The sequence below is a fragment of the Hyperolius riggenbachi genome, chromosome 5, assembly GCF_040937935.1.
Source record: "Hyperolius riggenbachi isolate aHypRig1 chromosome 5, aHypRig1.pri, whole genome shotgun sequence".
Lineage (NCBI taxonomy): Eukaryota > Metazoa > Chordata > Amphibia > Anura > Hyperoliidae > Hyperolius > Hyperolius riggenbachi.
The window spans coordinates 251,439,085-251,454,024 of NC_090650.1; the positions used below are offsets into that span (position 1 = coordinate 251,439,085).

Here is a 14,940-nt window from a genome sequence, read left to right on the forward strand (position 1 = left end):
TCTTCAGCCTTGTTGTGTAGACGTACCATAGCTGCGGTAGCGATTGGTGACGCTCCTTACTGTTTTGACATCGCTATCATTCCAGTTGTGATTGGCAGATGCTCCTTCCAGTCCTGCTGTGTGGACGTACCATAGCTGTGGTTGCTACTGATAACACTCCTTCCTGTAGTATTTTTATTTCTTTGTGGACATTTACCATTGCTACAGTAACAACTGAATTGGTAAATGCTCCGTCCTGTCTGCCAGAAGCTCAGAGAAACCGCCTCCATTTCTTACCTGCTGTGTTCCGAGTTGGCTCCTCTTGATTTTCCCACTACTTCCTGATATTGTGCAGCTTTGCCTAGTGGGTTCTGGTGGTACTCCTGTCTTCTCAGCCTCTATACATTGCACACCAAGTCCTGGAGGTAGCTGTAGTCGGGTAGGTGCACCTAGTCTCCTTTTCACGCAGGGCTTGGCTTTAGGTGAAGAGCGTGGTGTCAGGTTGGGGTATAGAGGCTGAAACAAGGCAAGACATTTGCCAGGCCTTACAGGGACTCTGCACATTGTACACTGAGGAATCGCTGTCCCATAAAGCACAAGGAAGCTCTCAACAGCTTCCAGACTTCCTTTTCCATAATTCCTTGGTGCCGGTCATGCACAACATGAAAAAAAAAAATGCACCCTTTTGGCCGTTGTATAGTTTCTTCCAATTCAAATGTTTATTTGGAGCCAAAATGCACCATGTAGCAGCCTCGTGTGTGAATTAGCATTCTAAAGTATAGTTTTATATGTTTTACTGATGCACATACTGTGTATGGATTGGATTACCTCTGCCTCGGACACAGTAGACCAGGGTTTGAATCTCTTGCTCTTCCTTTTGAGTAAGCCAGCACCTATTCAGTAAGAGACCTTGTGCGAGACTCACTAACACTGCTACTGCCTACTGAGTGTGCCCTAGTGCAGTGGCTGAGTCTGTCAGGAGAAAAGCGTGCTAAAAAAAAAAAAATGTTATTTGTCTGGTCTTGTCTTAACAGTACAGCTAAAATTAATAAGGCAATAGATTGAATTATTGATCCTAGCCTTATTTGAAAACATCTTAAGCACACTTAAGTGTAAGTACACTAACACTAAATGGATAAAACATAACAATAGTTTTAGCAGCCCCACCAGCAGCTACCTACTTCATGCACACTACAGGTGTGCATTAACAGAAAGAAATAATAAATACGGTAAGCATATGTAGAAATAGGATGCGAGAAAGATCAGTTATTTTAAGAATGCTCAGTGCAAGGAGTGAGAATGCCTGTTTAAATGACCTCTTTCACGAAAATCTGAAAATGTAAAATACATGTAAACATACACAAATAAAAAGTGCGTTTCTTCCAAAGTAAAATGACTTTCTCCTATGTTGCCGTCACTTACAGTAAGTAGTAGAAATCTGACATTACCAACAGATTTTGGGCTAGCCCATCTTCTCATGGGGGGGGGGGGGTCTCAGGGTTTTCTTTATTTTTAAAAGTATTTTGTGAATGGTAGTTGCTCCGTCCAACTCCCAAAAATGCGTCCAGTGAGCAGGGAGGCTGGCCTGCATCTTTGTATAAATCTTTTTCAGGGAATGTCTTTATAAAGAATAAAAGGACATGCTTAGAATCCCCCATGAAGAGATGGACTAACCGAAAACCTGTGAGTAATGTCAGATTTCTACTACCTACTGTAAATGACAGCAACATAGGAGAAAAGTAATTTATGGCTCATTTTACTATGGAAGAAATGTACTTCTTATTTGTATGGTTTTTAAATTTTAAGATTTCCGCGACAGTTCCTCTTTAGTTTGATGATCTTACCTCCATTTGTAATGCTTCTGCAAGACCTCGGAGAGCAAATTTTGTAGGAGAATATGCTGTGTAACCAAACAATCCCAACTGTCCAGCCTGGGAAGATACAAACACAATTCTTCCCATCCTCCTTTCCTTCATGGTAGAAATGACGGCGCGGCTGGCATATACGCTACCAAGATAATTCACTTCCATTAGTCTCTATACAAACAAATCATAAACAAAAGACATAAATCAAAAGGCATTTGCAAAGCACAAATCGCTACATTCTGACCTGCTGTGTCAACTGTCCGGGACCTTGGGACACTTCACGACACCAGACATACTTGTAAACGGACTGTCGCAGTATCATTGCTATGTTGCCCTCTAGTGACGCCACTAGACAGTGTCATAGCAATGATACTGCGACAGACCGTTTACAAGGATTCCTGGTGACGTGCAGTGTGCCAAGGTCCCGGACAGCTGACAGAGCTGGGGAGAATGGCATGAGGGGGCAGAGGAGGAAGGGAGATGCCAGATACAGAAGGTCCAGGCAGCAGCAGTCAACAGGGGAAAGCAATGTGGCTAGGCCTCACTTCAGTATGCCATCCGTCTATCAGGGTGCGCTCTGGCAAGTCAGCGATACGTGCCACTGCTCTGCTCAGGGGTGGGAGCGCAGGGGTTGGATGCCGCTCCACAGCCTGCTCCTCTACTTCCACAATGTTAACCACAGCAGTCACTGCTGAGTAGTGACTTGCATATAGGCTGAGAACCCCACCTTTTGGGCCTCATTTTTGATATGATACACACAAAAATAAATACAGATGACAAAATGTACAAAACAAAAACAAACAAAAAAGCTGTGCATTGATAAGAAGGTAAATTTAAAGTCATGTGCATTGAGTTTGCGGGTATGGGTCCACCATAATTATGAACAGTATACAGTATATGCATTGTTTTGCGGAAGTATTTGGCCCCCTTGAAGTTTTCCACATTTTGTCATATTACTGCCACAAACATGAATCAATTTTATTGGAATTCCACGTGAAAGACCAATACAAAGTGGTGTACACATGAGAAGTGGAACGAAAATCATACATGATTCCAAACATTTTTTACAAAACAATAACTGCAAAGTGGGGTGTGCGTATTTATTCAGCCCCCTTTAGTCTGAGTGCAGTCAGTTGCCCATAGACATTGTCTGAATGACTAAATAGAGTGCACCTGTGTGTAATGTAATGTCAGTACAAATACAGCTGCTCTGTGACGGCCTCAGAGGTTGTCTAAGAGAATATTGGGAGCAACAACACTATGAAGTCAAAAGAACACATCAGACAGGTCAGGGATCAAGTTATTGAGAAATGTAAAGCAGGCTTAGGCTACAAAAAGATTTCCAAAGCCTTGAACATCCCATGGAGCACTGTTCAAACGATCATTCAGAAATGGAAGGAGCATGGCACAACTGTAAACCTACCAAGACAAGGCCATCCACCTAAACTCACAGGCCGAACAAGGAGAGCGCTGATCAGAAATGCAGTCAAGAGGCCCATGGTGACTCTGGACGAGCTGCAGAGATCTACAGCTCAGGTGGGGGAAATCTGTCCATAGGATAACTATTAGTTGTGCACTGCACAAAGTTGGCCTTTATGGAAGAGTGACAAGAAGAAAGCCATTAAAAGAAAAGCATAAGACGTCCCATTTGCAGTTTGCCACAAGCCATGTGGGGGACACAGCAAACATGTGGAAGAAGGTGTTCTGGTCAGATGAGACCAAAATGGAACGTTTTGGCCAAATGGCAAAACACTGCACATCACTCTGAACAAACCATCCCGCATCATGCTCTGGAGGTGCTTCTTTTCAGCAGGGATAGGGAAGCTTGTCAGAGTTGATTGGTGTGTGTAATTATTCAGCCCCCTGAGGGAATACTTTGTAGAACCACCCTTTTGCTGCAATTACAGCTGCCAGTCTTTTAGGGTATGTCTCTACCAGCTTTGCACATCTAGAGACTGAAATCCTTGCCCATTCTTCTTTGCAAAACAACTCCAGCTCAGTCAGATTAGATGGACAGCGTTTGTGAACAGCAGTTTTCAGATCTTGCCACAGATTCTCGATTGGATTTAGATCTGGACTTTGACTGGGCCATTCTAATACATGGATAGGTTTTTGTTTTAAACCATTCCATTGTTGCCCTGGCTTTATGTTTAGGGTCATTGTCCTGCTGGAAGGTGAACCTCCGCCCCAGTTTCAAGTCTTTTGCAGTCTCCAAGAGGTTTTCTTCCAAGTTTACCCTGTATTTGGCTCCATCCATCTTCCCATCAACTCTGACCAGCTTCCCTGTCCCTGCTGAAGAGAGTCACCCCCCGAGCATGATGCTGCCACCACCATATTTGACAATGGGGATGGTGTGTTCAGAGTGATGTGCAGTGTTAGCTTTCCGCCACATAGCGTTTTGCATTTTGGCCAAAAAGTTCCATTTTGGTCTCATCTGACCAGAGCACCTTCTTCCACATCAGAATCACAATCGCTTTTATTTCGCCAAGCACGACTGGGTCGTACCCGGAATTGGGCTTGGCACAACGGATACAGGGCGTATACATAGAAAAGTAAGAGACATCAGGACAGAGAACATAGTAGACATGATTTCATCGCATAAACATAACCATAAGCCAAAAACATAACCATAAGCCATAAACATAACCATAGACCACAATTCCATCACTTCATCACATAAACATAACCATAGACCACCGTTTTCCATAACCAGGTGGGTTACATTCCTAAAGTCAGCATGGGGGAGCAGGGGCAGCCTAAGGGGGGGGAGGGCATGAGCAGAGTTTATCGCGTTCAGCAAATTTACCGCTGAGGGGAAGAAACTGTTTTTGTGTCTTGTGGTCTTTGTCGCGATGGACCGATACCTCCGCCCCACGGGGAGCTGACTGAAAAACTGGTGGCCAGGGTGGGAGAGATCGTTTGCAATCTTCAGTGCTCTGGAACGTAGTCTGGTCTTATAGAGGGAGTCCAGGGCAGGAAGTTGGTTCCCGATGATCCTTTACGCTGACCTGATGATCCTCTGTAGTTTGCGTCTGTCACCATTGGTGGAGCCAGCATACCAGACAAGGATAGAGGAGCAGAGGACAGATTCAATGGTTGCGGTGTAGAAGCTCCTCAGGAGTTTTTGGGACATGCCGAACTTCCTCAGTTGGCGGAGGAAGTAGAGCCTCTGCTGGACTTTCCTCTGGATGGAGACAGTGTTTGTCTTCCACTTCAGGGTGTTGGAGATGGTGGTGCCTAGGAGGCGTACACAGGGCACTCTTTCCACCACCATCTCACCAGTGTGCAGTGGAGGGGTCCTTCATAAAGTCAATGACAATCTCGACGGTTTTTGCATTGTTGAGGACCAGCTTGTTCTCCCTGCACCAGTGGCAAATCCTGTCAACTTGCCGGCGGTATTCCTGCTCGTCATTGTTGAAGATCAGGCCGACTATGGTGGTGTCATCTGCAAATTTTATTACCTTGACAGAATTTTCCGAGGATCTGCAATTGTTCGTGTACAGGGAGAACAGGTATGGTGACAGGACGCAGCCTTGTGGTGCCCCTGTGTTGGTGATCTTTGGTTGCGAGGAGGTGGAGCCCATTTTGACAACCTAAGATCTATTTGTAAGGAAGTCTTTGATCCACAGTTGAAGAGTGGAGTGGACCCCGAGCTCAGCCAGGTTCTTCTGTAGTATCTGGGGGCTAATGGTGTTAAACGCCGAGCTGAAGTCGAGGAGGACCCTGGCATATGAATTTGGTCTGTCAAGGTGGTTGTTGACAAGTTCCAGACAGATGTTAATGGCATCGTCGGTTGACCTATTTGCCCTGTAAGCAAATGGATACGGGTCTAGCTGGGCTTCAGTTTGCCACAAGCCATGTCCCCCACATGGCTTGTGGCAAACTGCAAATGGGACTTCTTATGCTTTCTGTTAACAATGCCTTTCTTCTTGCCACTCTTCCATAAAGGCCAACTTTGTACAGTGCATGACTAATAGTTGTCCTATGGACAGAGTCTCCCACCTGAGCTGTAGATCTCTGCAGCTCATCCAGAGTCACCATGGGCCTCTTGACTGCATTTCTGATCAGCGCTCTCCTTGCTCGGCCTGTGAGTTTAGGTGGATGGCCTTGTCTTGGTACGTTTACAGTTGTGCCATACTCCTTCCATTTCTGAATGATCGCTTGAACAGTGTTCCGTGGGATGCTCAAGGCTTTGGAAACCTTTTTGTAGCCTAAGCCTGCTTTAAATTTCTCAGTAACTTGATCCCTGACCTGTCTTGTGTGTTCTTTGGACTTAACGGTGTTGTTGCTCCCAATATTCTCTTAGACAACCTCTGAGGCCTTTACAGAGCAGCTGTATTTGTACTGACATTAGATTACACACAGGTGCACTCTATTTAGTCATTAGTACTCATCAGGCAATGTCTATAGGCAACTGACTGCACTCAGATCAAAGAGGGCCGAATAATTATGCACACCCCACTTTGCAGTTATTCATTTGTAAAAAAAATGTTTGGAATCATGTACGATTTTCGTTCCACTTCTCACATGTACAAAAAAAAAAAAAAAAAAAAAAAAGTTTAATATACCATATAGGAGAGACACACTGTGATATTTCAGAAGTGAAATGAAGTTGATTGGATTTACAGAAAGTGCGCAATAGTTGTTTAACTGCATAACGACCGCGGCAGCAGCCCCAGGACCGCCTAACGCTGATTGGCGTCAAGTCCTGGAGCTGCAGTGCCCCATGGAACGGCTGCGAGCATGCGCAATCGTTCCCTGCCATCACGTTAAGTGGGTAAACAAAATTAGGCAGATGAATAAATTTGGCCACGGTTTTCATTTTATTGATTCCAAAACCTTTAGAACTAATTATTGGAACTCAAATTGGCTTGGTAAGCTCAGTGACCCCTGACCTACATATATAGGTGATCCAATTATGAGAGAGTATTTAAGGGGGTCAATTGTAAGTTTCCCTCTTTTAATTTTCTCTGAAGAATAGCTACATGGGGGTCTAAAACATCTCTCAAATGACCTGAAGACAAACATTGTTCACCATCATGGTTTAGGGGAAGGATCCAGAAAGCGGTCTCAGATTTCAGCTGTGTGTTTCCACAGTTAGGAACATATTGAGGTAATGGAAGACCACAGGCTCAGTTCAAGTTAAGGCTCGAAGTAGGGTTGCCGCGATTTACCGGTATTACGGTATATCACGGTTTTACAATGCACGGTAATCACGGTAAGCACTTTTAGGAAATACCGGTTTTTGCTGTATTTCCGCATCCCCCGCCACCGCTCCGGCATTGTCCTGCTCTCCGTCTTCCTCCGTTACGAAGGCAAGCTCCCAAAGCTAGTTCCTGATTGCGGGAGGCTTGCGGCATGAGTGCAGAAGCTGGGTGGTGATACGAGTCCTGTGATGACGCCAGCACGACTGGAGCACACACAGAGATCTATTTCCCGGCAATGTATCTGCTTGTAGTTTTTTATTGTGGATTGTACTACAAAGGCAGAGGGGGAGTCACCAGGTAATTCCTGCCAAAATAAATACGGCAAATGAGAAAAGGCTACAGCCCGTTCTCCCTTCTGCTAGATGCACGCAGCCCCATGCCTCCCCCGACTGCAGAGCTGACATAAACACTGATACAGATCAGTGTTCAAAGGAATGGCCAGCGCTCCTCCCCCCCCCCATGAAAATGATGAGTATGCCGCCCGCCCGGGAGAAGGAGCGAGAAACACACTGCACATGGAGGAGCTGAAGCTTATGACACCAGATAAGCAGTGTTGCTGTGGGAGAGGTGCTGTATTTGAATGCAGCCAGTGTGTATATGTATGACATGTGTGTGATGTGTCTGCCTGATGTATGTGTGTGATGTGTGAGTAATGTCTGCCTGATGTATGAGTGTGGTATGTCTGCCTGATGGATGGATGTCTGCCTGATGGATGGATGTCTGCCTGATGGATGGATGTCTGCCTGATGGATGGATGTCTGCCTGATGGATGGATGTCTGCCTGATGGATGGATGTCTGCCTGATGGATGGATGTCTGCCTGATGGATGGATGTCTGCCTGATGGATGGATGTCTGCCTGATGGATGGATGTCTGCCTGATGGATGGATGTCTGCCTGATGGATGGATGTCTGCCTGATGTATATGTTTGTGATGTCTGAGTGATGTGTAGTGTAGTGTGTGTATGTGTGTGGGTGTGTAAGTGATGTCTGTCTGATGCATGTCTCTGTGTGATGTGTTTGTCTGCCTGATGTACGTGTGTCTGTGTGATGTCATGTGTCCTCATGCCCACTGCCCCCCCCCCCCCCCCCGTTCTACTCTGTCCCCCTACTTTTTAAAGAAATCATCCGCAGTGGCTTAGCTCAGGACTTCACCTAACTCATGTCCGCTCCACCCATTTGCATTTCATTTTTCAGCTCTGGTATCCTCTAAAGGAAACCAGAGACGCAGCATAGTGAAAGTTTTATACAGAACTGCAGCTTCCTCCAGCCCCATCATGCGCACAGATCCCTCCCCGCCGCCATCCTCAGCCTTTTCTATCGCTGTTACTGAGTCCCGTAACTTTGGCCAGTCGCAGCCAGTTTTACGCATGCGCAGTGCGCTCCCTCCGTCTCTGGCAGAAAATAGTACTACGCCTGCATAGTATTATTCTCCGCTGTAGAGAACGCACTGCGCATGCTCAGACTGGCCGCGACTGGCTCAAGTTACGGGACTCAATACCAGCGATAGAAAAGGCTGAGGATGGCAGCGTGGGAGGGATCCGTAAGCATGATGGGGCTGGAGGAAGCCGCAGGTATATATATAAAACTTTCGCTATGCTTCATCTCTGGTACACTAAGGTGTATGGTAAAGTGTACCACCAGCATTTTTAAAGTGGACCTGAACTCAAAACATCGTCCTCCTCTCTGCTCAAAAAGATATGCAACAGCAATTTCTTTCTTTGTTACAGCTTATACAAATCCTAAAATAAACCTGTACAGTTTCTACTTCCTGATTCATGGAAGCAGACATAATAACCTACTGTGCTTTCAAATGGCCTTATCTGCCCTCTCTGCCATAGGCAGTCATGTGACACGGGGAAAATTAGATTTACTTTTGGTATTGTTGTTTTTTTGACATTTAGAAGAGTAAATATTTCAAGTATGACAGGAGGACCCTAACCATTAAGGGTCTAATAAAGAAGAGTTTGTTCAACTTTGAACTTTTCTTATTTTTATAAGGGTAATTGTAATGAGAATAATTGTGTAATACCGTATACCGTCATACCGTGGTTTTTTTTTTGACGGTTATCATACCGTGAATTTTCATACCGTTGCAACCCTAGCTCGAAGTGGCACACCAAGAAAAATCTCGGAAAAACAGATTTGACGAATGGTGAGAACAGTCAGAGTCAATACACAGACCAGCACCAAAGACCTACAACATCATCTTGCTGCAGATGGAGTCACTGTGCATCGTACAACCATTTGGCGCATTTTTACACAAGGAGATGCTGTATGCGAGAGTGATGCAGAGGAAGCCCTTTCTCCGCCCACAGCACAAACAGAGCCAGTTGAGGTATGCTAAAGCACATTTGGAAAAGCCAGGTTCATTTTGCAATAAGGTGTTGTGCACTGATGAAACTAAAATTGAGTTATTTGGGCATAACTAGGGGTGTTGTGTATGGAGGAAAAACAACACAGCATTCCAAGAAAAACACCTGCTACCTACAGTAAAATATGTTGGTGGTTCCATCATGCTGTGGGGCTGTGTGGCCAGTGCAGGGACTGGGAATCTTGTCAAAGTTGAGGGACAAGTAGATTCCGCTCAGTATCAGCAGAATATGGAGACCAATGTCCAGGAATCAGTGACAAAGATGAAGCTGTGCCGAGGCTGGATTTTTCAACAAGACAACAACCCTAAACACTGCTCGAAATCCACTAAGGCATTCATGCAGAGGAACAAGTACAACATTCTGGAATAGCCATCTCAGTCCCCAGACCTGAATATAATGGAAAATCTGTGGTGTGAGCTAAAGAGAGCTGTCCATGCTCGGAAACCATCAAACCTGAATGAACTAGAGATGTTTTGTAAAGAGGAATGGTGCAAAATACCTTCAACCAGAATCCAGACTCTCATTGGAACCTACAGGAAGCGTTTAGAGGCTGTAATTTCTGCAAAAGGAGGAGCTACTAAATATTGATTTCATTTATTTTTTGTGGTGCCCAAATTTAAGCACCTGCCTAATTTTGTTTAAACAATTATTGCACACTTTCTGTAAATTCAATAAACCTCATTTCACTTCCGAAATATCACTGTGTGTGTCTCCTATATGATATATTTAACTGACATTTTTTATCGTAACAAACAACGATTTATACAGGAAAATCATGAAAATTAACAAGGTTGCCCAAACTTTCGCATCCCACTGTGTATGGGTGTGTGTATATTATTAGACTATTTGTTAAATGGCTATTTATGCATTCTGTTAATTAACAAAAACAAAACAAACCACCACTTTATATGGGTACTTACTGCAAACCGATCAATTTCTATCTCTTCAAAACCTCCAGCAATTGCCATTCCAGCACAATTCACCAACATGTCAACCGGGCCAAGTTTTTCCTGAGCCTTTAATAAAAATAAGATTTTGTCAAGAATTTCAGAAGTATACACTTTAGCCTGAACTTGAACATCAAACAAACAATGTTTACACCATTCATCCTGCCATATGGACTTCCCTTTCAAATGAAAATTTTTTTTTTATACAGAACTGTAAAGTTAAAAAATTAAAGCAATTCTGTGAGACAGCTGAACTTCTCTCATTCAAGCCCCATTCTAATGCTACGTACACACATGCGACAACGATCGTTCGTTGAGAACGACGAACGAACTTTTAATTGATGAAAGAACGACCTAAGTAAAGTTAGTTTTAAAAGGTGTGTAACGATCTGATCGTTAGAACGAACGTTACATCAAAAAAAGCAAATATTGCGCCTGCGCATAAAAATGAGAAGTTTCACGAAGAAATAGTGAAATGCGCATGTCAAGCCTAGTACGAACGATCGTTTCCAACGATGTACTACTTTTGTAAACGATCGTCGTTGGTTAAAATCCGCCGAGACAGAACTTTCTTTTGTAGCGATTTGGCTCGTTCGTCGTTTGCCTTAATAGTCGGTGGTTCGTTTTTTGTAACGATCGTCGTTGGTAAAGATCGGGGAACGATCGTTACAAACGACTATAGTCGCATGTGTGTACGCACCTTAACTCTGAGACAGAAGCACATGTGACATAGCATAAATTCCCCCCAGAAACACTGCTTGCATTCATCTCTGCATTTCTTGTTTACATTAGGATTGTCCTAAAACCTTCAAGCAGTAAAAAGGGGGTACATTGTAAGTAGTATAAAAGTTGTTTTAACTTTTTAAAATTATATTCTGCCAAGATATCTAAAGATCTCTGGTGCCAATATCTGCTTCTGGGCCTCTTACCCTGTGTGATCTGTACAAAAGCAACGTCCGAAAGAAAGAAAAAAAAAAAAAAAAAAAGGTACCAAGAGACTGAAGATTGCGTGGGAAATAAAGCACATGAGGAGGATGGGTGAGGAAAAATATGACCCCATCAGTTATGATAGCATTTAATAGGCACAGTCAGGTGTTTACAGAACAGTTGTGATACTGTTAGCATGGCATACTTTAAAGGGAACCCAAGACGAGAATCATTTCAGATTCCATACTTGAATGGAGGCATGCAGGCATGTAGGCATGAGCTGTAAGCAGTCCTGATGCCCACTGCTCCGCCCGCCCCCCCCCCCCCCCACACACACACCTTATCTCATAAAGGCTGCCCAAAGCTACTTCTGGGTCAACCAGGGTCGTGAGCAGTGCGCTTAATTACTCAAGTTTAAGTCTAACCAGCAAAGTTAACGGCTGCACTCAGGAACCAGGAGCAGTTAACGGCTGTATTGCATAGCATATTGCGGGCAATAACCCCTCCTGGCCCCCAAGTGCAGCCAATAACTCCTCCTGGCCTCCACACATGCAGCTATTAACCCTCCAATCTGTCCCCCTCCCCAGGTAAACAGTGAGGCCAGTGTCTGTGTCCCCCTCCCCTAGGAAATCAGTGTGAGTATTATTATTATTTATTGTATTTATAAAGCGCCAACATATTACGCAGCGCTGCACAATAGATAAATGGGTTAACATACAGGTAGAACATATGGAAACTCACAACAAAACAAGATCATGCAAATTATTTGATAACAATACAGTGTCATAGGTCAAAATAGAGACTGTTCGAGTCTACAAGAGGGGTGGTTGTGAGTAAGATTGCATAATCAAGCTGAGTACATTAGGGAGGAGGGCCCTGCCAGAGGCTTACAATCTAAAGGGTGGGGTGGAGACAATAGGTGCATCTTTTGAGAGGGTGTCTAACAGACATATTACGGTGCTGGTGTAGGGGGGTATGCGAGCGAAGAGGCGAGTCTTGAGAGCTTGTTTGAAGGTATTAAAGGTGGGGGCGAGTCTGACGGCTGGTGGGAGTTCCAGAGCATAGGGGCAGCCCTGGTGAAGTCCTGCAATCGTGCATGTGACTGAGTTATGCGTGGTGCGACTAGGCGCAGGTCATTGGAGGATCGGAGGGGGCTGGCTGGTATGTGCCTGTGGACCAGATCAGAGATGTAGGTCGGGCAGGTCTTGTGCACTGATTTGTAGGCCAAGTAGTATCTGTCCCACGGCTTCCCCCCCTTCCCCCCGTGTCCCTCCACACTGGGGCCAGCGCGGGCGTGTCTCCTCACTGTAGCCTGTGTGCATGTCCCTTCCGCATTGTGGCCAGCATATTTGTGTGTCGGTAGTTATCCTTTAAGAGGATCTGCAAAGTCAAATGAAGCATTGATATATGGAGCTCTGTATCTCACCTGCTTGATGACATTTTCTACTTGTCTATACTCTTTGGATACATCAACAGAGATACAGAGTACCACCTAGGAGGAAAAGGCAACAATACAAATAATAAGCTGCGTATCCTGACAACTGGTTGTACGTAATACTTTGAGCCCAACTTATTGCTCACATTATGAAGAAATGCTTCTTCAGGATCAGATAGAACATTATACTGAAACGAATAAGATTAGCCACATTAAAACTCAAACATACACAGGTTACACAATTCCACCAGTAATAAATATGGAATGGAATTTCATTAGGCAGATAGGTAAATTATGCACAGAGGGGTTGGAGTAAAAGTTACCCTAACAAAGTCCACTTGTTTTCAAGCTGTAAAGTGTTACTTTTAGCAATACTGTAGTTCTACTTTAATTAGCAAACAAGTCCAGGTTCAGGCAATTTTCCACAAGAATTTCATAGAACATTGTGTTATATGAACTGTGTGTAATACAAGGGTTGTAAAAAGGTTTTAAAAATTGCAGTTTTTGCAAAACCTGAAAATTTCTGCGTTATGTATTTCACGTTCCCCTATTCTCCTCAGTACTCTCCTCCAGCCTGCTCACTCATCTTCCCCCATCCAGCTAGAATGAAGACATGATAGGCCGTCAGTCAGCACCATGGTATAGCTTCAGCCATCATTCTACCCCTTCATGTCCATGTGACTAGGGGAAGGGCCTTTCACGCTGGCTGGTTGTGAGCAGCTGTAAGTCCATGGGAATCTCTGCCCTGGTGTAGCACATAGCTTTTTCTGGAAAGCTGCATCATCATAAAAAATAAAGTTATATTAAAACACATATATAAAAAGCGGTGGCTGAACTGGAGCTGTAAAACAAGCTAGGAGCAATGACAGTTCAGTTGGAAAGGACTATTTATTTTAGAAAGTGGCAATAAAGCATTTTTATGCAACCCTGAAGGTCAGTAACATAACTTACCTTATGTCAGAAAAAGGTTCAGAATGGAGCTAGAGACAATACTGTGTACACACACCAAACTTCCATATGGTTAAAGCACTGTGATGGCATGATGTCCAAGTTTTATTCATTGCTGGGACTGGTTTTGAAACTACAAGGCTTTAGCTTACAGTGTTGGCTGCGCATTTACTGAATGTTCTAAATACATATCCAGTCTAACTCTAATATTGTTAAAGGATCATTATAGCGGAAAAAAACTAGTTAAAGGACAACTGAAGCGAGCGGGATATTGAGGCTGCCATATTGATTTCCTTTTAAAAGGAAACCAGAGATGGGAAAATGAAAAAGATTTTATACATACCTGGGGCTTCCTCCAGCCCCATCCGCCTGGATCGCTCCCACGCCCCCATCCTTTGCTGGCCACAGCTACGAGATCCGGGTCCGGTCACTGACGTCATCGGAGCCAGCCTACACAGGAGAAGTGCGCCCTCTACAGCCGCTGGAATGATACGAAACCAGCGCACTTCTCTTACGTCACACTGGCCCCGACTGACGGAAGTGCGGGGACCCTGTTCTCGTAGCTGCGGCCAGCGGCATGGGAGCGATCCAGGCGGATGGGGCTGGAGGAAGCCCCAGGTATGTATAAAATCTTTTACATTTTCACCTCAGGTTCACTTTAACCCATACCAGTTGCCTGGCTATCCTGCTGATCTTCTGCTTCTAATATACTTTCAGCCACAGACCCTGAACAAGCATGCAGCAGATCAGGTGTTTCTGACATTGTCAGATCTGATAATATTAGCTACATGCTTGTTTCTAATGCTATTCAAACACTACTGCATCCAAATAGACCAGCAGGGCTGCCAGGCAACTAGTATTGTTTAAAATTAAATAAATATTGGAGCCTCCATATTCTCCTCACTACAGTTGTCCATTAACCACTTAAGGACCGCCCCCAGCCGATGGGCGGCGGCAAAGTCCGGGCCCAAACGACCGCAATACGCCCATCGGCGGGGGCGGCTGCGGGCGTTGCTATGCGGCGATCGCGTCATTCGTGGCGCGATCAGCCGCCGGGGACTGGCTCCGCCCCCCGTTCGCTGTAACCCGCCGGCCGTTCGGAAGCGCCGGCGGGTTACTAGCACCCGGATCGCCGCATGTACTTTGTATAATAGGCTTTGTAATGTATACAAAGCCTATTATACTGGCTGCCTCCTGCCCTGGTGGTCCCAGTGTCCGAGGGACCACCAGGGCAGGCTGCAGCCACCCTAGTCTGCACC

At 44.9% G+C, this 14,940-nt stretch overlaps 1 protein-coding gene across 4 annotated transcripts in view; it reads right to left on the reverse strand.

The window, feature by feature from the left end:
• KDSR (3-ketodihydrosphingosine reductase) overlaps nt 1–14,940 on the reverse strand; it is a 60,074-nt gene that overhangs the window by 27,001 nt on the left and 18,133 nt on the right. For all 4 annotated transcript variants that reach the window (XM_068236781.1, XM_068236779.1, XM_068236778.1 and 1 more), the window contains exons 5-7: nt 12,725–12,790; nt 10,345–10,440; nt 1,824–2,015 (exon numbers count right to left, since the gene is read on the reverse strand). In XM_068236781.1, coding sequence (XP_068092882.1) covers nt 1,824–2,015; nt 10,345–10,440; nt 12,725–12,790 — 354 coding nt within the window. The remainder of the gene's footprint in view (nt 1–1,823; nt 2,016–10,344; nt 10,441–12,724; nt 12,791–14,940) is intronic.